This window comes from Podarcis cretensis (genome assembly GCF_951804945.1).
Source record: "Podarcis cretensis genome assembly, chromosome: 2".
Taxonomy (NCBI): Eukaryota; Metazoa; Chordata; class Lepidosauria; order Squamata; family Lacertidae; genus Podarcis; species Podarcis cretensis.
In genome coordinates this window covers 8,137,792-8,161,027 of record NC_137171.1, presented here as the reverse complement: position 1 = coordinate 8,161,027, position 23,236 = coordinate 8,137,792, and the positions used below count along the sequence as shown (strand labels likewise).

Below are 23,236 nucleotides of genomic sequence, written 5' to 3'. Positions count from 1 at the left end.
CAAGAGTTTATTCCCCTGCCAAGAAATGAAACGGCTGGCTCTGCTTGCCAGGGATCAGCTGCGGCAGACGCAGCTTGTGCTTCTGTTAACTATATTCCAAGCTGTACTCTACAGGTGAGTAAGCCACAGCCTCTCTGAAAGGCCCCACTGATATTTCACTATGAATGAAGTAAACAGATGATGCAAAAAGCCCAGTTCTTCAAGTTGCATGAAGTGCCTTAGAACAGGTACTGCTATCCTCTGTGGTCTCGATGCTGTTTCTGAACCAACCATATATTGTGTGTGCATCGTTACAAGGCAGATTCTGCTCCAAGATTGAAATTATAGGGCCAATTAAACTCAGTAATCGCACTAGTGGAAGTCAGCGCAACAGGACTTCTTCGCCTCCCAGAATGATGTGCAGGGCAAGGAGAGGGGAGCTCGTGTCAGCGCATGTGGCATGAACAAGCATCAGCACTGCTTTGAATACAACCCACAGTTTATAAACCCTAGATTAGTGGTTTTGCAGACAATATACACCATGGAAGAGCAGCGGGAGCACATGAGCTGGTGGCATGAGCTTGGCTCTAGTCAGGATTATGCAAGGTTGCATGTCCATTGCTCTATTAAGTGAGCAGCAATAACCTAAACCACTATTGCCAACTTTTGCACTGAGGACAGAAGCTGCTTTGCAAGTTCAAGCATTTCTTTATTTTTACACTTAAATATCCTCTTTAAATACAGCATTATCACAATGAAAATAACATAAAAGGCAAAACAAAATGTAGAGGACCTGACAAGCTTTGGATTCACATTGAAAATGCCACCTGTATACCATGTGAGGCAGGAGAGCTGAGAGCAAGTTATAAAGTTATCGGAGTCACGACTGATGAAGGGGGCAGGGCTTGTACCAAATGTCTCAAACTGGGGCCTAGTTAAAGAGTCTCCCAAACAGGTAGTAAAAGGGCCATTCCCATGTAAACAGTTCACTAGCACCAAAAAAGAGGAGGGGGCAGGGAGAGGAAAAAGGAGGAGTGTGTGTGTTTGATCGCTTTGCGACAACACTAGCTCATTTCATTATGGGTATGCTGTACCAGCGTTTTAAAAAGTCTTTTAAAAAAAAGCCAAGTGAAGGAAAACCAGATCCATTTCCTAACATGATTTGGAGTTGAGGATTTATATTTTTTTTCACTTGCAACCAGGTCATCCCACCCACAAAAGCCATTTTACTTTGTCCTTCCATCAGGGCGACACGCTGCTTTGTTTTTCCAAGGTGCAAAAGGTCCGATCAGCTTTGCTGGCTCATGGACACAATTAGAGCATAGGGCCAGGACAACAGAGATGAAGCGATTCAGATGCTGCCTGGGTATGTGTCCACGATGCCAGTTTTATCCAGATGGGTTTCTATCAACCTATTTCGACATCCTCTGCTTCTTGGAATGTCAGTCATAATAATTCCTTTTTCAGTTTCAAAAAGCAGATATTTAAGTGCGAAGTTGTTTCCATTTGCAGAGCAGGCCACCTGTCATTCATGGGCTGCGGCAGCTTAAAAGCACTCAAAAGAACAAAGTTCTTAAATTGTGAGAATTTGCCAGCGGCTGAGGTGTGTCCCATTTGCACCTCTTCCTTTAGAGCTGATCACAGCCAATCCCCAAAGAAAGGAACGTGCAGTGTGGAGTTTAAAGGCTACAAATATAAGGGGCTGGTGGTGAGGCATTTTAACCGTTTCCTTTAGGACACAACTGCACCACAGTTGCCCATGGCTCCTAGGCCAGTGCTGGAGTGGCCAGCTGGAAGTGTTTAAGTGTTCTGGCGGGGTGGGGGAGTCCTTTTTGCCTTGCACGCATCAGCAGGAAGCCAGAGATACAAATGGTGCACCCTGCGAGTCGCACCACAAGGCAGGGAACGGTGGGGACTGGACACACACCATAAAGGCTACAGTGGTGTTATGATGAACTTGGGGAGGTTTATATAATGGGGGCATTTCATTTCAACCCTACTTCCTTTGCACCTTTGGCCTAGGATGACAGGCGGCGCAACTTTGTAGAGGGAGCGCATCCCTTGCCCCTCTGCTAGAACTCTTCTGCTCTGTGAATCTCCAAGCACAACAGACACATACGCTTACAGAGAGGGTTGCATCTGCAAATGACTGCCTTTGAGACTAAAGCCAGCTTTTTAATAGCACCTTTTATTTTGTAAACGTCTAGTATGGAAAGGGCGGGGGGATACCTAGCAATGTCACCTGTGCCCCTTTTTCAATCCCTGGTTGTAGAGAAGCATGGGAGAAAACCCCAAATATTAGCAGCAGAACTCCTAGCAACGAGGCCAGTGACACCCGTTTGTGTGCACGGCACCCTTTGCTTCGCAAGGCAGCAAATGGGACTGTGATAGACATTTTAAGGCTTTTCTCATTCCGATGCTTCTAGGTCCTCTTCTCCCTTCCCTGCCCCATTTCAAAAGTCATTGCACAAAGAAGCCTGGCTCCTGCACGCATTGGCGCCGTTTCCAAACCGTTCACTGCAGCAGGAGGTGGCGAGGCAGCAATTAAGTACTTATTTGTGAGACGAAGCGCAGAAAGCTCAGGTGTGCGGTATTGATGCTAAGCAGCAGATGGAAAGCTTGGGAGTTAAAAGGAAGATCGGGGAGGAGTTATAAAGTACTGAAGCCTTTTTATATACTTAAATACTCACCATCTGGTCGGAAGTCTCATCAACCCAGCAGTGTGAAGTTTCCATGGGCTGCAATATTACTGTGAGGTCAGGAGCTGTTCCGGAAGAAAGGAAAGAAAAACCTCTCTCCTTGTTGCTGTCATTTCCAGGACTGTATTGCTTCTGTTCACCTTATCCCCCTGGGAGCTAGTGCCATTTCAGAAGGATGGGCTTTTCCAGATGGGTTGGCAAAGGTGCTTAGTTACTAGAGATGTGGAGGTCCAGAAAAAAACCCAAACTGGAAACTTTCCAGAAAAAACAGGGTGGGGTTTGCCCTAGAATCTACTTTCTGATGGAAAAATGGAAATTTGAAGCATTTTCTTTTTTGGAATGATTAAATGCTTTAAGGCAAGTTTTTGCTCACTCAAAATGTGTACGATGAACACAGTAGAAGTGGATATTCTACGCCTATGCTTTTGACTGGGTCCTTCCCTTGTGGTCAACCTTTTCCCCTCTCCCCTCAAGTGACAGTGACACAGACACTCTGTTATAACATAGCATGATCCTTTGTAGCCTGACCGCTCAGAATTAAGTCTCATTGGTTTGGCGTAACTGACTCACTCCCAGGTAAGTGTGTGGGGGATGGGCAGCCTACAGCAATTCCGCCTGCGCTTATCTCTGGAACACTAAACAGAAAAGGTATTAGTTCTGGGTAAACATGCACAGAATTGCTCTGGAAATCCCAGAGTAAAATTTTATAAGCCAAGTTATAAATTATGCCTTTTGGGTTATTAAAAGCAGCAAAATAAATGTAGGTTTGGTAAGAACTGCATATTATCTGGTTGGCCGCTGTGAGAACAGGATGCTAGACTAGACGGGACATTGGCATGATCCAGAAAGCTGCTCTTACGTTCTTATTTCAATTGCCCCCAAAACTTCCATTTCTACACCCCCCCCTCGGGGGGGGGGGAGAACCAGTTTCCACCACCAAGGCTTCAAAATTCCTGCAATTCTCACATCTCTATTAGCCACCATTTATCATTGTGATAAAGGTGGAGGCAAAGAAGTGGGTTAGATGCAGCTGCTGGTAAAATGGTTTTGTTCTCTCTCCATCACCTTTATGGTTTAAGAGGGATCACGGGCTTGGGGTTCTTGTCAACCAGCCCCTCTTCCCCCAACCACTATCCAAAACACCGGCCAGATTGCTCAGCGGTCAGTTTCAGGTAGTCCTGTTTAGGAAGAAGCTGCCTTCTGAAAAGACGACATGCATTTCATACATCTTAAGGGTACTCATGTGTTAGCTCCCAGATAGAATTAAGTGATGAAGGAAGAATGCTTCTTGCATGGGATGCTTATATTCCACCCTCCCTTCTAAATAAATATAAGTACAGCAGCCTTGTACTGCCTAGGGAATCCTCCAGGCAGCCTCCCCCAACCTGGTGCCCTCCAGACAGGGCTACAACTCCCATCTGTCCTTGCCAGCTTGGCCAATGGTCAGGGATGATGGGAGTTGTAGTCAGGGCTTTTCCCCCAGCTGGAACTTGGTGGAACTCAGTTCCGGCACCTCCCAGGTGGGCGCCATTGCTGTTGTAACAAGGGAGGCGTTCATGGTGAGTTCCGGCACCTCTTTTTCTAGAAAAATAGCACTGGTTGTAGTCCAAAAACATCCAGAGTGCAATGGAATGGGGAAGGCTGCAATGAATGGCAGGAAATTAAATATCCCAAAGGGCTTACGCAAGTAACGGAGGTCATGAACAGTCTGGGGAAGGAAAGAGATTATAAAGTAGGGAAAGTTCAGTGCTGGTTTTGAGCTAACCTGGTGTATTTAGAGCAGTGTTCTTCAACCTTGGGTCTCAGATGCTGCTGGGACTACCATTCCTATCATTTACAGTGAGCTTAGCCAATGGTCAGGGATGATGGGAGCTGGAGTCCAGCAACATCTGGAATGCCATTAAGTAAGCCACTCCTGATCTAAAGGCACACCACACGGAAGCCATGGTGATAGCCAAGCTGACCCAGAACAGTGAACTGCAGAGGAAGGCAATAATCTGTTACTACAGAAAAACTAGGGGAGAAGAATGCCAGGGAGGGTGGATGCAGAAAGTGCTTTTGTTATCTTGCAGTGAGAGAACCATCAGTAGGACAAGGGGGAATGTGGCAGCTCTAAGGATACCCCACCTCGTCCCTTTCATTCTTGGACTAATAAGAACAGCTAATTTCACCCCTTCCTTGCAACGCAGATCTCAGGAGATGCATATACAGCTTGGAGGTCTTCTCCACTGCCACTCTATTGCACCCTAACCCCTTGTGCTCGCAACCCAGCCGGCTACAGTTGCATTGCATATTCAGATTCATCCAGAAGGCTAGGGTGCTAGCAAGTAGCAAGGGAGTATATAAAGCTCTCAGATCCACCTCCAAACTAGCGTGCAATTAAAATGGAATGTCTTGAAACAGCTGACAGGAAGGAGGGAAAAAAATTTAGTGGAACGACTGGGCAGAAGGATGATTACTCTGCTGGACCTCCCTGTCCACCCAAAAGGTGAGATCTTTACCTCCACTGAGAAGATCAAACCGCCCCCCCGCTCCAAGTGCACTGAGTGTTCAAGAATCAAATCACAGAAGGGATTAACATCATAGAGGCAGAAAACCCCAGCTCAGAATGGACATTGGAGTGTCATAGGAAGTCCCAGTAAACATTCAGCACATTTTGTTTGTTAGTTAAGAAAGAAACAACGGAACTTGATCGATCTTACCGGACCCCACTCAGAGCCAGCAAGAGGGAGAGTAAGCCTGCTTGGGGTGAAGCCACTGGGCAAGGAGGATCCCAGAGGCCAATGGTTCTGTATGGACAGTTGCATGCCAAACTGCAGGTGTAACCAGTCACGGTCAGCGTTAATCCATGTGGAATTTAAAATGGGGGGGGGGGGAGAAGAAAAGTTCTCCTAGGGAGGGAAGGAAGGGCTGCAAAAATGTCACATAAATAAGAGTTTGTAAGAGCCTAAAGCTGTGCAACTGGCCAGAGCAGTTCAAGCCTATTAAAGGAAGTCACAGTTCCAAGAAGACAGAGCACTGAAAGATGACAAAATGGTACAGGTGGAGGCAGCTGCACTGGGGGCCAGAGAGAGAGATTCCACAGCATGTATGGATTTGTGATATTCCGTAGCAGTAGCAACGTCCTCTTCTACCCCCTTTCCCCCCAAAAAAACTCCATTGAGCGCTCTGGGAGAAAAGGCAGCTCCACTCTATTGCTTCCATGACACACATTCACGTTTGGTCCTTGCAGGGTGGGGGATAAGGTGCCTGCCCTGCAGCAGCTCCAATTAGACAGTTTCCTGTCCGTGGTCCAGGCGCTTCCGTGTTAAGAGGCCGCCCAATCCGCAGAAGACACCCCTGACCCCCTGGGTGTAGTTCGTTTCATAGTGAGCCTGTACAAAGCAGTCCCTCTTTCAACACTCCCCCCCCTCCCAACGCCCCACGTTAAATAATCCCCCGGGGTCCTGCGGCCATTAGATAAATTCTCTGCCAATAAATAGACATCCAAGATTAAGAGCTACAGTGGGTTGGGTGGGTCACACGGCCAGAGCAGGTCCCAGGGAGCACTCCTCTGGTGAGGGCAGCTCACAGGCCCTCTCCGGAGACTGCCCCAAACTCTGGGGCCGCAAACTGTCCTGCGGCACGTTTGTGTGGAATGACAGGCTTGGCGGAGGAGGAACCTCAGGCAGGCAGCTTTCAGAAGCGAGGGGCTCCGGGGACAGGGCCGCTTTGCCCCCTTCCGCCCTGCCGGAGACGGCGGCTCTGGCACAAGACACCAGCGAGGTCACCGGGACGGAGTAGACGCTCAGCTCCTTCTCGTCTGGGTAGCGAGGGGGAATGTCGGGCTCCTCGGCGCTGCTCTCGCCCTTCACGCCCAGCATCGACCTTTGGTCGACCTGATAGTACACAACCGGCCCATTGTTCAAGTAGGTTTGGCTGCCCTCGGCAGAGCTGGCTTGCTCAGAGCTGTCCGTAAAGCACAGAACGGAGGAGCCCAGGGGCAGCTGGGCTTGGATGAGGATGGGCGTGGCCAGGCTCGGGCACAACCCGTCGGGGACCGCCAGGGGCTCTTCCAAAATGCACACCCCCAGGCTCTCCACGCTGGAGCCGCTGCTGGCGTCTTCCTCGGCCTTCAGCCGCTCCAGCTCCTCGGCCGTCTGCAGGTGCATGACCGCTGTTTCGTTCTCCGCCATGAACTCCTGGAAGTCCTGTGTCTCAGGGGTCTGGGCCCCCAGCCAATCGCCGCTGGAGCTGGGAGGGGCGGAGGCCTCCTCCTCCAGAGTCTGGGGGCGGCTCACCTGCCGCTTATTCTCCAGCTCCAGTTTCATAATGGTGTGGAGGTAATGAGTCCGCACCCGGATGGGATTGAATTCAATGCGCCCCGCCATGTTCCCACAGCCATCTCTGGAACAGCCACACGGGAAGGACATTCGGTCCACCTGGGTGGGGGAAGTTGAGGGACAGTGAATCTGTGCCCAGCGGGAGAGCACTGCGGCAGGGAGAGGATGATGCAAGCCTAGCCAAGGTGGGTTTTTTTTAGGGGGGGGGGGAGGCTGGGAGGAAACAGAAGCCAAGTTCCTGTCGGGAGGAGCATGCAAAATTCATGCAGGCTGCCACTGGTACGCAATAGGACAGCCACGTCTGCATGCAGCCCCCTCCCCAAGCCAATCTCTAGAAGCTGAAAGAAAAAAAACAGGTCTGCTGGCCAAGGCAAGTGATCAAATGCTGCAGCTTTAGTGCTTGGGAATTACATATCCTTCCATTGAAAGCACATCACCGAGGGGAAAATATCTGAGACCTCCCCCCGGACCAAAACTGCACATTGATCACATAAAAAGCTGCCAGCAGCAGCAGAAGAAAAGGATGCACATGTGGGGGAAAGTATTAAGGAAGGGACAGAATGCACACAATCTGAAGGACTGTGTTAGAACAGGAGGACAACATGCAAAACCAATTCTACACAGGGAAAACATAGAATTTGGTACTGGGCGAGGAGGTCAGCATCCTGAGAATCTCAGATTTCATTTCAGCAAATATAATAATTGGAACGCAAGTTTTTAGCTCTAATGGATGCAAAGACAGCGTAAAAGAGCACAGGCAACACTACAAGTTTCAGAAGGTGGACGGGGTGGAAACAGAGCCAAGATTTCTGGTGGATCCTGAATGGTTCTCCCTGATGCTCCCACAGGAATAGGAGGAGCAGAATAATGAAACATGAACATGTGCTTAGAATTGCACAAATGCTGCAAATTTATGGAGAAAGTGTTTTTCTTAATCTGTTCATTTCAAAAGGCAGCCAGTAGAGGGGAGCAGAGGGACAGCAGACCTCACATGCAGAGTAAGTATGAGGATACCATGCAGACTGCAAGGACAGAGTTATCGCTCAATAGCAACCAGGGCTGCTCATCCTAGGAACCCTTTCAGCTCCCCTACAAAAAAGATCCACCTCATCTTGCTGTCCCCCTCCCCTCTCTCCCCAAAACCCAAATAGAGTCTGAAACAACTACCTTCTATTTGGGGAAATTCCTCCTGAGATAATGGGAGACTGCCTCTCTCTCTCTGCCTCAGAGATGCGAAGGCCCAAGTGTCACCACCAGATCAGTGTGTTAATTTAGCAGGGCACACAGACTTACTAGGGAGCACAACTGCTTCTCCTTGCAAGCTCAGGACAAACACAGCCACAAAGACCTTAAATGGACACGCTTCTACACCAAAGGGACAGACAGACAGACAGACAAAGACTGCGTGGTATAATTCAGGCCAAAGCCTAGCGGTTTCCCCACTGACCTGGCATTTAATTCCAGCCTGGCTACAGGCGCAGGCCTCAGGGTCACAGTACAGCCGGCAGTCACAGCCGCATTCCTCCCGCGACAGGCGGATGGCGCGGAGCTCTTGCTTCTCCTCCGCATCGATGCGATGAACCCCCGAGGCTCGGAGGAGAGCGCGGCGCCTCTTGGTGGGCAGGGGCTGCAGGAAGAAGTAGTCGTCCACCTCCACGTTCTCTACATCTATGTCGTCGTCGGAGACGTCCTCCAGAGTCAGCCCATCTGCCTCCTCCGACTCCACGGTGCCGTTCTTGGTCAGCTTTGGGTGGGGTGGGGGAGAAGAGAGAAGACACACAGACACACCAGCAAAGTTAATCTTCAACACTCTCTAAGCCGCATCCCGCTTTGCAATCTGCGGAGAGACAAGCAATTTCCTTGGGTTGAAATTTGAAAACTTATTCCACGCATCTTTGCGTCAGAGCAAAATCTTGGTATGCAGCACAGAATGCAAGGGTCCCAAGAACTTTAGGCTTAAAAAAAAATTAAAAATTGCCCAGGTCTCACTCAGAGTGAAGCTGGGAAACCTGGCCAGGTCTGGTGAGGGCTTGGCAGGCATTCTGGCAGTTAAGTGCTAGGCCATCAGTTGCATGCACAGTCCTTTATCCCTCTTCCACAGCAATCATTCATTAGTCCCTAAGACACACCTGTCTTCCACTTCCATGCCCTTCTTTTTGTTCTCTCCCCCCCCCCCTTGCAACTGCTACTTAATAATGTAAGAGCGGCCCTGCTAGATCACACCAAAAAGACCCATCTGGCCCAGCACCCTCTTCTCAGCGCACCACGGAGATACGAGTGCAACAGGGCACTCTACCCTTGTGGTTCTTTGCAAGTCACATTCAGTGGAGGGGAAACTTAGCCACTCAGGCTAGTAGTCAAAGAAAGCCCCACTCCTTAAAGTAAATACATTCCAAACGCTTTGAAAACCTGCACATTCAAGGCGCAATTTGATATGCAAGATGAATGCTTAGATTGAGCAATTTAGGGTTTCTTGGAAAGTAGATGGGGGCAGAGACGTTGGAAGATATTTCTCTGTGAGTTATTCCTCTTCTCTATCTAGGTCAAAAAGACCAGCTCAGATTAATATAGGAATAATAATTAAGGGAGAAGACACTATCATCTTTCTTGGGCATTCTTGCATGGCATAGGAGAAAACCAGGGCTTGCCACAAAGTGAACCCCTTGACAGAGAGCCACATCCAATTCCAGCTCCCTGTAACCTGCGGGAAAGAGTCACAGCTCATTGGCACAGCACACAGAAGGCCCCAGGTTCTATCTCCAGGGATGAGAAAGATTTCTCCTGAAACCCCAGAGAGCTCCTTTTCTCAGGGGAGACAATACTGGTCCAGTAGGCTGGCTTAGAAGGCAGTTTCCTATGCCACTGTCACATGTCCTTGTAATAGCTGGTGATCTGTTTTAATTTTTGTGTAGTTTTTAATTGTAGTACAGTAATTGGTGTAAGCAGCTTTGATTTTTTAAAAATTAAGTAGCAGCATACAAATATTTCAATACGTTTTTTTAAAAAATCTATCTATCTATCCATCCACTCATCTATCTACCTATGAATTAATGTTTAGCTTAATACATGAAACAGCCCATATTCTACTACAGGCCAGAGTGGTGGTGGTGGTGGAGGGGGCAAAACAAGGGACAAAACAGAACTAGAGCATATAAACTGGAATCGCTTAGTCAGCAGAGCATGAGACTCTTAACCTCAGGGCCATGGGTCCAAGCCCACATTGGCTGAAAGATTCCTGCCTTGCAGGGGGCTGAACTAGATGACTCTCATAAAGGTAAAGGGACCCCGACCGTTAAAAGTCCAGTTGCGAACGAATCTGGGGTTGCACGCTCATCTCGCTCTATAGGCCAAGGGAGCCGGTGTTTGTCTGCAGACAGCTTCCAGGTCATGTGGCCAGCATGACCAAGCAGCTTCTGGAGAAACCAGAGCAGCGCATGGAAACACCGTTTACCTTCCCGCCGGAGCGGTACCTATTTATCTACTGGCACTTTGACGTGCTTTCGAACTGCTAGGTGGGCAGGAGCTGGGACCAAACAACGGGAGCTCGCCCCATCACAGGGATTCCAACCACCGACCTTCTGATCAGCAGGTCCTAGGCTATGTTGTTTAGATCACAGCACTACCCGCGTCCCTTAGATGACTCTCATAGTACCTTCCAACTCTAAAATTCTATGTTTTATTGTGGCACCCTGGAGCATCCATGCACATCACCCTTTCAGCCTTGGGCTATTTATATAATGCTTTCAATGTACAATGTAGTTTACACAGTAATATAAACCAAGGCAGAAAGTCCCTGCCTGCAGGAGCTTACAATCTGATCTGTAGGTGGGAGACTGAAGGCACCCAAATAACGAGTGAGCAGCAAGCAGGTGCCTGCATCTTTCAAGGGAATGAGGCAAGGTAGAGAACAGGAGAGTGCAGCATGTGTTGCATTCTACAAAATCCTGAGGGACTGAGGGAGAATGTTTCTAGCCTTCATGTTTGCAAGGTTAAGTTTTAAAAAGACAACTTAACCGAAATGATTGGGAGAAGGCAGCACAATTCGTTTTGCACTCCATTTTCTGTTCTCCGAGTTCAGTGCTGCTTGAAGTACCACCATCTCTTTCTTCTGCTCCATTTACACCTAATAAGACGCCACTTTCTCCCAAATGCATCTGCAATCAGAACTTCCACCATATAATTCATCTTTTCTGGCACAAGCATATAAGGACACCATGCCGACAAGACACAAAGGGGAAGGGGGAAAGAAAGAAGGCAACTGTATTACAATGGGACAGAGGCAAGAGGATTTTTGCCATTTTTATTTTGTGAATTTTCTTGGGAAATGCAACCAAATCTCCAAGTATTAGAAGCAGGAGGGGTTCTTAAGCATGTTCTTGAACTTGTGCATGGTTTTGAAGAGTGACCATTGAATTCCTACGCTAAAGAATTCTACGCACCTCTTTCCGTGAGGACAATGAGCCCACAGAAAGCCTAACTACTGCTAGTTCCAGAGCTGTGAACATCAGCTCAGTCAGGGAGCTCCACAGAGGACAGCTGCTCTCCCTCAACTTGTATGGAGCAGAGCAAATTTTGTCCTCTCCCCACCCCAAAATCTTAGACCTGGGCTCACAGCCAGAAGTATTGCCAATGGCGAAGACCTGCCTGCACAAAACAAAGCAAGTGGAAGCGATTTCATCAGACCGGCCACAGGTTAACAGAGGGACTATTCCTCAGAGACATGATGCAACAAAGCCTCATCACAGGAGTGACTGAGGTCGCAGTAACGTTACTTGGCTTCGCTGCTCACGTTCAATGGGAAGCAGCAGCAGCGAGAGCCAGTGTGGTGCAACGGCTGCAGCTTGGTTTTGGGAAGCCCACTTTCCCCACTGAGGGCGCCGAAACGTAGGGTGACCTTAGGTCATTTTACAACACAAGATTGCCGCGATATTAAAACGCACCCATTCACTGTGATTCTTGGAAGAAGCAGGAGATGAAAACAACAAGGCTGGCGACATGCACACTCTCTCCCCTCTCTCTACTTGCTATGTGGAAATCAGTCAAAGCCTATCCTCAAGGCAGGGCGTTTGAAGACAATGCAGAAACCGTAGGCTGGGGGTCCGCTGGGTCTGCACCAAGAAGGGAGCTGTTATCTTGCTTCTGAAATTTAGAGCTTTGAAGGCGTTGGTAGTTTCTTCTCTTTTTTCACACAGATGTGGTAGACACAGGGAGAGAGGAGGGCATGGGCATTTGTACAGGAATGCTTCAGGGGTGGCGGGGTTGGGGAGGCTGGAGGGACAGACCCAGGAATAGGCGGCAGGAAGGTGGCCATGTGAAACTAGCTCTCTGGCTGCTGGAAATCTCTGCATTAACTTCCACCCCCACAATCCACACTTTCAGGTATAGCCCATACTTTTCTAAGCCTCTCTCAGCTGCCTGGCCAAACACGTATGGAAAAGCCAAGGTCTTCTGGAAGCTGGATTCTGTGTGGAGTGTACAGATGCAAGTCCTGCTTGAGGAGAGTGCACTTCAAATAGTGTATTTCCCACAGAATTCAGGAACCACAGATTGGTATTTTTGTAAAATTTCTTTCCATTTCATTTGTGCTTGATTCCTATAACTACAGCCATGTATTTGATCAACTGCCTTGGCACTACCCCTACTGATCTGTCCTAACCAAATGCTCCTTAGTTTCCAATGCAGGGACTGGAGTTCTGTATAGCATAGGCAAAGTTCTCATGGATGAGTGTGCAAGCCTGTTTCTGGAATGTGCCATGAGGCTGCAGGTGGGGGGAGATGCTCAAATGCAATTAAATAAGTAAATCCACACCCACGGAAAACTAACACATGAGGACAAAGGGTTCTAGGCTAGCCCCTGTCTCCCCGAGGTGTGTGTTTTCTACATGTACAAATATTATTAATACTTTTTAAAAAGAATAATTAAAAATAATTTAGTGATTGATATTCAACAAAATACTAGCGCTTGCGCAACACTCCTTTCCCCTGTACATCATCCCCAAATCTGCTTTGGAGGGTTGAGAGAACCCCTTGAAGAGACTTTGGGGGCGCACAGGGGCAGGAGAGGAGAAGAACATTCCAATGCACAAGGAGAAACCCTTGTTCTAATGATGGAACGTTCTCCTTAGCGCTACACTGAATGCAATCTAATGAGCATTAGCATGGATGAACATTTCATCATGAGAGCCCACCCCTGCACCCTGAAATAGTGCAACCCCAAAGCAAGTTCACCTCCTCATGACTGGAAGTATGCACAGCGCAAGGAAGGAATCAGGGGAAGGACTATAAGAAAGGGTATTTGTCTCTTTTGCTCAGCTGGTTGTCATGGCAGCCAGAGACTGATTGGAAATTCTAGGTTTGTAGACAGAAGCATCCAGTCTGGTAAGGGAAACCCAGTTGCTAGGCAACCCCAGGGACACACAGGCCAGACAGCCAGGAGGCATGATATGGAGAAGGCTGGAACAAGGCGCTTGCTTCCAGGGGGTAGGGCCAAGACCCAGAATCTTTCACCGCAGCTCCTCAGCCTCCTCATGAATCAGCTTGACAGAAAGCAGAAGGGGCTGTGCAAAAGCTGGTGCCAGGTCACTAGGGGAGAATTGGCTGGAGTCACTCACAGACCCCTCCTGGCTGTGCTGCCCTGATGCCTCATTCACAAGAAGCTGGGGAATCCCTCCACTTCTTTCACTGGCAAGCCACTTTCTGCTAAAATGACCCTCTCTCCACACGCCCTTGTTGGGAAAGCTCTTGGCAAGCTGAGGCTCTTTTCCCCTAGGAGAAAAGCCTCATATGCTCCCATTTTTGCATTAGCAACTGCACCTAGCTGTGTCCCAGCATCATGTGACGGGCCTGTGTATATCTACGGGGGATGGACGGGCATGGAATTTAGTTTGGGGCACAGAGCTAGCATGGATTCGCAGAATCAGGCAAATAAAAAATAACCAGAGAAGCAGATTTCTTTATGTTTTTCTGACGCAGAACAGTAGCAGATCTGCAAATGTGCCAAGGGGCGTAAGGGGCCACTTGGTCTTTAATGCTTTCTTATAGATGGGTCCTACAGGTTAATACAGCTAATGTTACAGACTGCATGAACAGATATGGGCACACAAAGCGAATTTCCCACGGCTGCTGTGCTAATGGCCCCCATTATATGTGCCGAAATCTACACAGAGTTATAGCCACACACTAAAACCTTCTGCAAGCCAGTGGGAGAGATGCTTATGGCCACAAAAAAGTACCTTCATTTTCTTGGCATGGAGCTTCTCCTCCTTGAGGTGCTCTCTGAGAATCTCCCGGTGGTTCACTTCTTGCTCCTGGGCAAATTCACCAAGGGTGTACCTGCGGACGGAGTTGTGGCGCTGCGCCATGCCCAAGGAGCTGCCCCCTTGGCTGGGCACGCTGGTAAATCCCTGGCGCCTTGCAAAATAGTACACCGTCACCTGGTCGAAGCGCACATTCTTCCTGCGCAACTGTTTCTGCCTTTTCAGGATGGAAGTTGCTGGGAGGAGAGAAAGAAGGGTGTGGATAACAGCAAGTGCCGAGTATACCTTTGCTCCCTGGTCATCGGGGTTCCCAAAGTCCCACAAAGTCCCAACTGGCCCATCATTCACATAACAGGCACTTTACCACAGCAGCTTTCCAAACACGATGGAATCCCTGGGCACTATAGATCTGTGCATGTTCCCAAAGCTGGTGCTCTCCAGATGTTTCCTACAATCATCACCAGCCCCAGGGCTGATGGGAACAGTATTTCAGCAACATCTGGAGGGCACCAGATTGGGGGAGACTGTCATGCACACAGACCATGAAGGGCACTGGTCAGACCCCCTGGACTAGATCAAGTGTGCAATCTGCAACATACTCAGTCTACCATGGCTGTACATTGCAGAGGAATGTCAGCTGTGGTGTAGAAGCTGTCATCCTGGGGTCATCTCGCTGAGAAATCCCTGAGAAATCCGCGGAAGGAAGCCATGGGTCCCCCAAAGCTGCTGTACTACAATAGCACAGTTTAGTTAAATAAACGAGCAAGTTACAATAAACAAATGTGAGAGGGTGTTTTCCAATCTTAGCATTCTTTTATAAAAGCACCTTTCAGACAAGTCAATGAAGAGGAAGTCAGCGTAGAATTCCTTTACTCAGACGGTTCTCTCTGCCTCGCCACCCCCATGGTTGCTAACCCCCAATTCTTGTCTCCTGAACTATTCCTTAAAACTCTGACCTCTCCCTTGAAGCAAACCGCCTCTAAAAATACGCCTCCCCACAAATACACCAGACAACAGTGACCTTGAAGTTAAGAAAAAGTATCGAAACCTATCAGAGTAGCAGGACAGAATTTGACTCCCATCTGCGGTTAATTCTGAACAAAGCTCCTCTATCTATCACCCTGGTAGAGACAAACCCAGAGACTTAAGTTCTGGGGTACAACACTGTGCTCACTGAACAGTTCTCCTTAACATTACGAAAAAAGAGCAAAGTGAGGGCAAAAGCCAATGACTATATTCTGGACTGCACAACTCCTACGCTGGAGTACCTTAAAACTCCTTATGTAATTCATTTGTGCAAGGCCCAGTACAGGAAAAGCAGGCAGCACCCTGGATACATACTCCCTCAGGATCATGTTGGGGACAAGAAACCTATTATGCATTCCAAAGTGTTATTAAAACCACCAGTCTCCCAAGACCCAACGATTGCAAGACGGTCGGTTTCATTTGGTTATATAAACAAGCTGATGGGAGCTTAGGAACGATGACTAGCCACAGGCCACACACAGCTGCCAAAGGCACAGGAAGGGTGCTGCTTTTGAAAAGGTTTCCAAAGGAGAAGTAGTTGCTTGGAGCCTCAAACCCGCCACCCTCCACCTTGGGATGCTCATTTTTCTCAGGGTAGAAGTTTGATGCAACAACGAGGGCGCTGCTGATGAAGTAAGACTTCTATGGCTAAGTGCTAAATTAAAGGCAAGCAAATTATTTTGAAGATACCATCAAGCTGAAACAAAACCCCTGGGCAGGGTGTGCCACACATTCTGAAGAATGACGGGCCCAACCACTTACGTATGAAGCCGGTGGAGTTGGGTGGATTGACGCTGTCACAGCTGTCTGCGCTGTCGCTGTTAGAGATCTCATCATCAGAGTTGGAGATGGGCGATCCCACGTCCACCTCATCAAACTTCCTCTTGAGGCTGCCACTTGCGATTGCATCCATTTGTCCCTGGCTCGCATGGAGAGCCACAGAACAGAAGGGGGACTAGTGTCAACTGAAGATCTCCAACTCCAGGCCAATCTGTGGGGTGTACCGGGTACCTGGGAACATAACAAAGAGGGGAGGGGAGGGGATGGTTGGAATCAGCAACCACACAACTGAATCGCATACAGATTTCACGAAGCGCAGCACACCAACTCATACTAGTACCATAAATTCCTCAAGCTCTGCTCCCCTCCTGTTTCCCATTACTTTCCCTGTGCTGAGCTAAACAGCTTCTATAAAGAGCCGCCTTACATCATACCAGCTCCCAAGTATGTGCTGCAGACACAGTCCACTTTCCATTCAGCTGTTTGCGCTGCTTCAAGCAGACCACCCACCCAAAGCCACCTACTACCTCCACTGGTTGCCCCCAGAGGCAGTTGGCATGCTGGGAAGGAAGGCATAAAGCAACCACATAACTCTGCAGCCTCAGCTCTAGCAGCTTCTTCATCCAGCACAAGTTCCACCCACAAGCCGAATGGAATGGGACAGGTCTTCAGCAGACCAACCTGCAGCTCACTCTGCCCCTTCAGGCTGATGTACTGGTGGCTCCCTTCCCATTTGCCACAATAAATTCTGGAGAAATTGGGTATGTGCCTGCCGAGGATGCTGACCCTTCCCTTCTGAGCGTGTTAGCTTGTTTTACATGCATCAATATGCACAGTCATACATTACTGCCTGGTGCCAACAGAAAACATAAATTACAATGCCCTTTAAAGGTAAAGGTAAAGGTACCCCTGCCCGTACGGGCCAGTCTTGACAGACTCTGGGGTTGTGCGCCCATCTCACTTAAGAGGCCAGGGGCCAGCGCTGTCCGGAGACACTTCCGGGTCACGTGGCCAGCGTGACATCGCTGCTCTGGCGAGCCAGAGCCGCACACGGAAACGCCGTTTACCTTCCCGCTGGTAAGCGGTCCCTATTTATCTACTTGCACCCGGAGGTGCTTTCGAACTGCTAGGTTGGCAGGCGCTGGGACCGAGCAGCGGGAGCGCACCCCGCCGCAGGGATTCGAACCGCCGACCTTTCGATCGGCAAGCCCTAGGCGCTGAGGCTTTAACCCACAGCGCCACCTGCGTCCCACAATGCCCTTTACTGGTGCACAAAGCATACCCAACAACACATTCTTTTGCACAAAAGAATGTGAGATGGGGTAACTCACAATTAAGAGTGGTTAAGGCAAAGCTAAGTGGCTCAGGTCTTCCTCACTAGGAAAACAATGCTCTGCGTACCTGCACTATTTTTGTGAACTCCGTAGGAGGGATGGGGAAGCTGTGGCCCTCCAGATGTTGCTGGACTACAATTCCCAACATCCCTGACCTTGGCCATGCAGGCTGCAGCTGCTGGAAATTGGGGAGTTGCTGAACATTTGGAGGGCCCCAGCTTTCCCACCTCTGCCTGACAGGGCACTCAATGGGACCAAAGTCTCTCCAGCTGATTACTCTTTTCACCCCAACACATTCTGCCACAAAACACACAACTTCCTTTTTGTAAGGTATTCAGGTGTTTTTCACCCATCCTGAGAAAGGTTAGCCGCTCCTGGCCTATGAGGCTCCCAAAAGAATTCTGCCAGCCCCTACCTTTATAGCCTGCATACACCCGAGTTTCTACATCTGTCTACTATGCGCACGTTTCATACACATCATTTTCAGTGTTGAATGTTGAGTGTTCTGCTCCGCCTGCCACTATTCCCCCTTCCTTTTTGAAAGGGAAGAATTCTAGACACTCTGCATCCAACCTATTCTTAGGTGCATAAAGCTGGACTACAAGCGGTCATTATGAAACCCTTGCTATTTTGGTTATGGGTTTTCAAAAACAAACAAAAAACCACACACTCACAGAGAGATGGAATTCTATGACGGACTGAAGCAACCGAGGGTTCTGAAGATACCATTTGCTTTCCTATTTCTGACCATGTTTACAAGTCAGACATGTGTGGTATGCATGCAGCTGGCTCCGAGTGGTTAAATCTGCTCTTGCCTTTTGTGCAGTTAGCAGACACCAAGGGAGCAAGAGTCATGTGTGCAGTCACATTCCGAGAGAAGGCAGACAGGAATCTTGAGCAAACTAAGCCTTACAGCACGACAGAAGCCAATTGGGAAATTGCAACCATTTTACCACACAATGCACGCAGGAATACATTTGTTTATGCCAATTCTTCACAGAGGAAAGATACTTGGCTATTACACAATATAAATATCTGCATGAATATCTTTTTAATGGCATCACTGAATAACTACAAAATGCATGATCTTAGGTCAGGTCCATTTTGGCGTCATCTGGGATCTGCCTCAAATCAGGGCCAGCAACAGATGTTCCAGAGTCCAAACGTAGGTGCATCAGGAGCCCAGCATTTGGCAGGGATGGGATAATCTTGCCCCAAGGCAGTCAGATCATAATCTCCAATAGCAAAAGACTAGGTTAAGCCTTTTGGAAGGAACACTGACTTGCTCTACAGGGTGTAAGCGAACACAGCAGACCTGATGACCCAGTTCTGCGGGCCATGGCTCTCTCATTCAATGCAGCTCCTATGCCAATATCTTCTTATCCCTCCCCCACCCCACCCCCTGTTGCTACCCACAGTACTCTAGGAAGAGTCAGCCAATAGTCTGGCTGATCTCACAGCAGTGTGGAAGCCACAGACAATGACAACAACAAAAACACAATAGAAAATTCTGCCACCACATGTTATTGACGGAAGGGCAGATGGATGTGAAACACATGCCTGCATCCCTCCAGCAAAGAGACACAAGAGCACGCATTGGCTGGAAGACCAGAAGGTAAGAGGAGATCTGGCACATGCAAGAGCATGGCTGCTGCTCAGTAAATGCCAGCAGGGTGGTGGCAAAGGTGTTTAGTATGGGAAATCATGACCCAGCAATTGTCCTAAGGACCATCCTTTGCCCTACCTATGTAACAAGGGAGGAAAATAAAAAGTTCAGTCTTCAGAAAGCCAAAAGGGGCTCCACATTAGCGAAGTAGTATGCAGCCTCAACACTTTCCACTCTTGTGGCGAATGTGTTCACCCTTGGGGAACATTTTGAGACAGAAGTGGTACCTCCTTCTTGACTTTCCAGGAAGCTGTGCCAGATGTTGATCATTCTTATCTGAGAATGAAATGTGAATACCCAACAAACCCTAACAGAACCCCAACAAAAGCACTCCCTGTTTTTGGTCAGACTTGCAGCACAAAGCAGATGCAATCTCTGCTATTACCTTCCCCTCTGCCATACACAATTTGCTTGTGAGGTTTCCCTTGCACAATCATGCACAACTCTATTTAAAGCACATAAAAAAACCCATGAGGTCCCGAATCCCAAAAATTTAAAAGAAAACCCCTCAAACTAATTACTCATAGAAGACAAAGTGGTCACATACAGTTTGAGCTAAAATGTACCCACTGTTGTATGCAGGAAATACAGACGGGTGCAATGGACTCTGTCAATACAGGGAATTGATATTCCTTGCTGATGCCAAGCTCTTTCCAATATTTAAGCCCAACCTTCTCCGATACTGAGCACATATCCAAAGAGGGGCAAGCTCTTGCTGGAATTTTAGGTGACTTTCCAATTTTCTCCCCACCTTGTTTTTTTGGTTTTGTTGAACATCCCAAGGGCTTTCTAGGTATACGAACCACCAAACAGCACCTCAGATTCTATCCTATTTGTGAATTAGAAACAAATAAATAAGGCAGAAAAGGACAGAATACAGTCTCCCCAGTGGCAGAATCGTGCACACACTCCAAGGTCCCCTTTTAAACAGATATTAGAGCTTTACTCTTTCACTTTTGTCCTTTATACTTTAAGCCCTGAATGGCTTACTAGAGAGGGGAGTGGAACAAACTCTCCTTATTACAGGGAACTGCTAGACCTGTGCCCTTCCACATAGGTCTGTCCCCTCTTACCCATCACAAAAGATGCTTGCTTTGCAACCAAAAAAAGGGGGGCAGGCCAGGGAGCCTCCAAATGCTACCAGAGCTCTTGTCCCTGCATTGAGGTGTGGCATAAAACCATGCAGACGCAAACATTGCCTTTAGGGGGATGGGGGCAGGCTTTGTGTGCTACAAACATGCTCTGTGATTCCTGATTTAGCATTAGGCTCTATTTAAAAAACATGAAGCACTGCCATTATTTTCTCTGCATCCTGGATTTTGCCAGATAGCATAGCTTTATGCAGAAACGTGATTGGGGGGGGGGGCTCTGTAGGCCATGCAATGCCTTTTCCCAGTAGGAGGAAGCTAGCAGCAGCCAGAGGCAAAAGACAATGAGACCTATTAAACCAACACTCAGGCAGCCTTTGATAGGAGAGCATCTGGGTTACATTACAGAGAGGGGGAGGAAGAGGGATGCCAGGTGGCTCTTTTTTTTCCAAAGCATATGATCCTTTACACCAAGGCTGCTCTTGACAGGGTAACAGCCAATAGCTGGTACTGATGAGTGCCTCTCTTGGAGGTTAGCTTGTGGTTGTCAGTTGGCAGAGGGCCTGTTTGAAAGCCAGAAGAAAAATCAATTAATTAGGGGCAAAGGGCTCTGCCTTCCTGTAGAAGCTCCTTTGCTAAAAATTTAAGCGGCAGAACCCAGGACAAAGTCTAATCTCCATCACCTTAGCTCAGGGATAAGGAAACTGTGCCCCACCCATCAGATACTGCTGGACTCCAACTCCCATCAGCCCCAGCTAGCATGGCCAATGGCCAGGGATGATGGGAACTGCAGTTCAGCAATGTCTGGAGGACCAAAAGGCTCCACACCCCTGCCTTAGCTACACCACTGCCAAAACAAATCCCAATTTCTGTGGAAGGAGAGGGAGACAAGAGAAAGGAGAGGTGTCACTGCACTTCATAGCTGAAGGACAAAGTAGAAGAAGTCTCAAACTCAGTAACTGTAGTACCTTATTTATGTATTTGTTATTATCCCACCTTTTTCTTCTAGGAGCTCAGGGCAGCATACATGGTCCTCCACATATAATCCCCCCAAACAACCCAGTGAGGTAGGTAGTGACTGGCTCAAGTCATCCAGTGAGCTTCATCGTCGAGCAGGAATTTGAACCCGGGTCTGCCAGGTCCTAGTCCAGAACTCGAACCACTACACCACACTGGCTTTCCATGTGTTACTCCCCTGCCCATTGCCATCTCAAAACACACATGCACACACTGTATTTTACCTCTAATTCTTAGTCGTCGTCCCCCCGCAATGTTTCAGAACATCTTCCTTACATTCCCCCAAAACCAACTGAACCATTTAGTCCAGGCATGGCCAAACTTCAACTTCCAGATGTTTTTGGGACTACAACTCCCATCATCACTAGCTAACAGGACCAGTGCTCAGGGATGATGGGAACTGTAGTCCCAAAACATCTGGAGGGCCGAGTTTGGCCATGCCTGGTTTAGTCTGTGTCATTTGAAAGGCTCAGGCTGGATGGCAAGCATACACAGAGCAAAAGAGACAAAATCTTAACAGATCTACAGCAAAATCTACAGCAGCTTAGCGCCCCAATACCCAAATGCCCAGTACTTTTACACCATTTAAAAGAGGGGGGGAAACTTGTATAGAGAAAGAAGGGAGGGAGGAAGCTCAAATCACGCTGACAATTCTTTTTCCTATCTCCACTTTCATGCAACAAGACATTCATTATAAAACAATGACCTTTACTCCACTAGGAGACAGAAGATCTCCATGAGCACAGGCCTGCCGTTTGCTGTTTGTCCCCCTGCATTTCTAAGAGAGAAATAACATTTTTTTTAACCGCCTTTTCTCCCCACGAAATGCAAAAGCTAGAGGCAGGGCCGAGGGGAAGCATGAAAGAAAGGCTCTGCCCTCTTTAAAAGACAGGCGCACATGTTGATGGGAAGCACAAAGGGTGGGTTCTGGGCCGTTCTCTGCAATAATAAAAGGCGCTGGTAAGTGTCGGAGAGGTTTCTCAACCTTCACAGCTGGAATCTGATGGGAGAGCAGGCCCAAAGACAAAGGGAACACAATAAAAGCCTTGCCAAAAGCTGAAACTGCATCCTCTGAAGTCACAGCTGAGAAAGTGCCACTCAACACCTCTCCCCGCAAACCCCGCTTTCCTAAAATAGAACACAAGAACCAGGAAGCCTCTATGTTAAAGTTTGTTGGAGGGAGGGGAAAACAACCCCTGAATTCTCTCTTGTGGTTGACCCCCCCCCCAGAATAGGCCTCTGCTTCTGCTGGTTGATGCAAGCCCACCACCACCCACCCACCCACCCAGCCCTGCCCAGCCCAGTCCGCTTCTTCCTTGCACTTGTCTGTTCCCATCAATGTCCTAGCAACCGTTCCCATGGCAACAAAGCTGAACAAATGGGCTTGAAAGAAACATGCCAGCCAGCTGTGGCAGACGGCAGCAAGAAGATCCCGACTGCGTGGCTCAGCTTCTCGGGGAGCAAAAAAGAAGAGAGAGTTCTTCATGCTGCTAACAAAACCCGAGCAGAGTCATCCTATTCACTCGCGCAGTGTGCCCCACTCCCCACCTGAGAGCCATCCTCTCCTTTCCCGAAAGGCCTCGCCCCCCTGCACCTCAAAAACGGTTTCCAAAAGGTAGGATGAAAGAAACAAGACCGATCCAAATCAGCTGAGGCACAGGGAGTAAAAAGTCAAGCACACAGTTCCACTTTGCAAGCCACCAACTCACTACCTGCCAACTCACTTACCCCACCCTTAGGCAGGACACCCAACCCTAGTTTTATATGCAAAAGAACTGAGGCAGCATTCAGTTTTGGGAGGAAATGGCTGTGCATGCAAGTGCCGCAGCAGCCGAGCCAAATCCCAAGGTGTTTACTGGTTGCCCCTGGATGTTGGATGCAAAGCTACAGGTGAGGGAGAAGGCTTTCCTGAGCTAGGCCAGACGCCACGGAGCTGGTGCGTTTCTGCACATTTCTGCCTTGGCACACGCAACACAAGGGTGCTATAAAAATGCTGCTTTTAGGGTGAGGTGGGGAGGAACAACACTGCAAATTCCAGTTGTCCCTTCCACTGAAATAGGGTCTTGGTT

At 48.6% G+C, this 23,236-nt stretch overlaps 1 protein-coding gene and 1 long non-coding RNA gene across 2 annotated transcripts in view; one reads left to right on the top strand and one right to left on the bottom strand.

The window, feature by feature from the left end:
* LOC307210816 overlaps positions 1-23,236 on the top strand; it is a 285,910-nt gene that overhangs the window by 230,095 nt on the left and 32,579 nt on the right. The window lies entirely within an intron of this gene.
* Positions 668-23,236, bottom strand: part of CSRNP2 (cysteine and serine rich nuclear protein 2) — a 40,850-nt gene continuing 18,281 nt past the window's right edge. Inside the window, exons 2-5 of the mRNA XM_079966738.1 lie at positions 16,045-16,293; positions 14,233-14,492; positions 8,448-8,744; positions 668-7,099 (exon numbers count right to left, since the gene is read on the bottom strand). Coding sequence (XP_079822864.1) covers positions 6,197-7,099; positions 8,448-8,744; positions 14,233-14,492; positions 16,045-16,195 — 1,611 coding nt within the window. The 5' untranslated portion in view covers positions 16,196-16,293 and the 3' untranslated portion in view covers positions 668-6,196. The remainder of the gene's footprint in view (positions 7,100-8,447; positions 8,745-14,232; positions 14,493-16,044; positions 16,294-23,236) is intronic.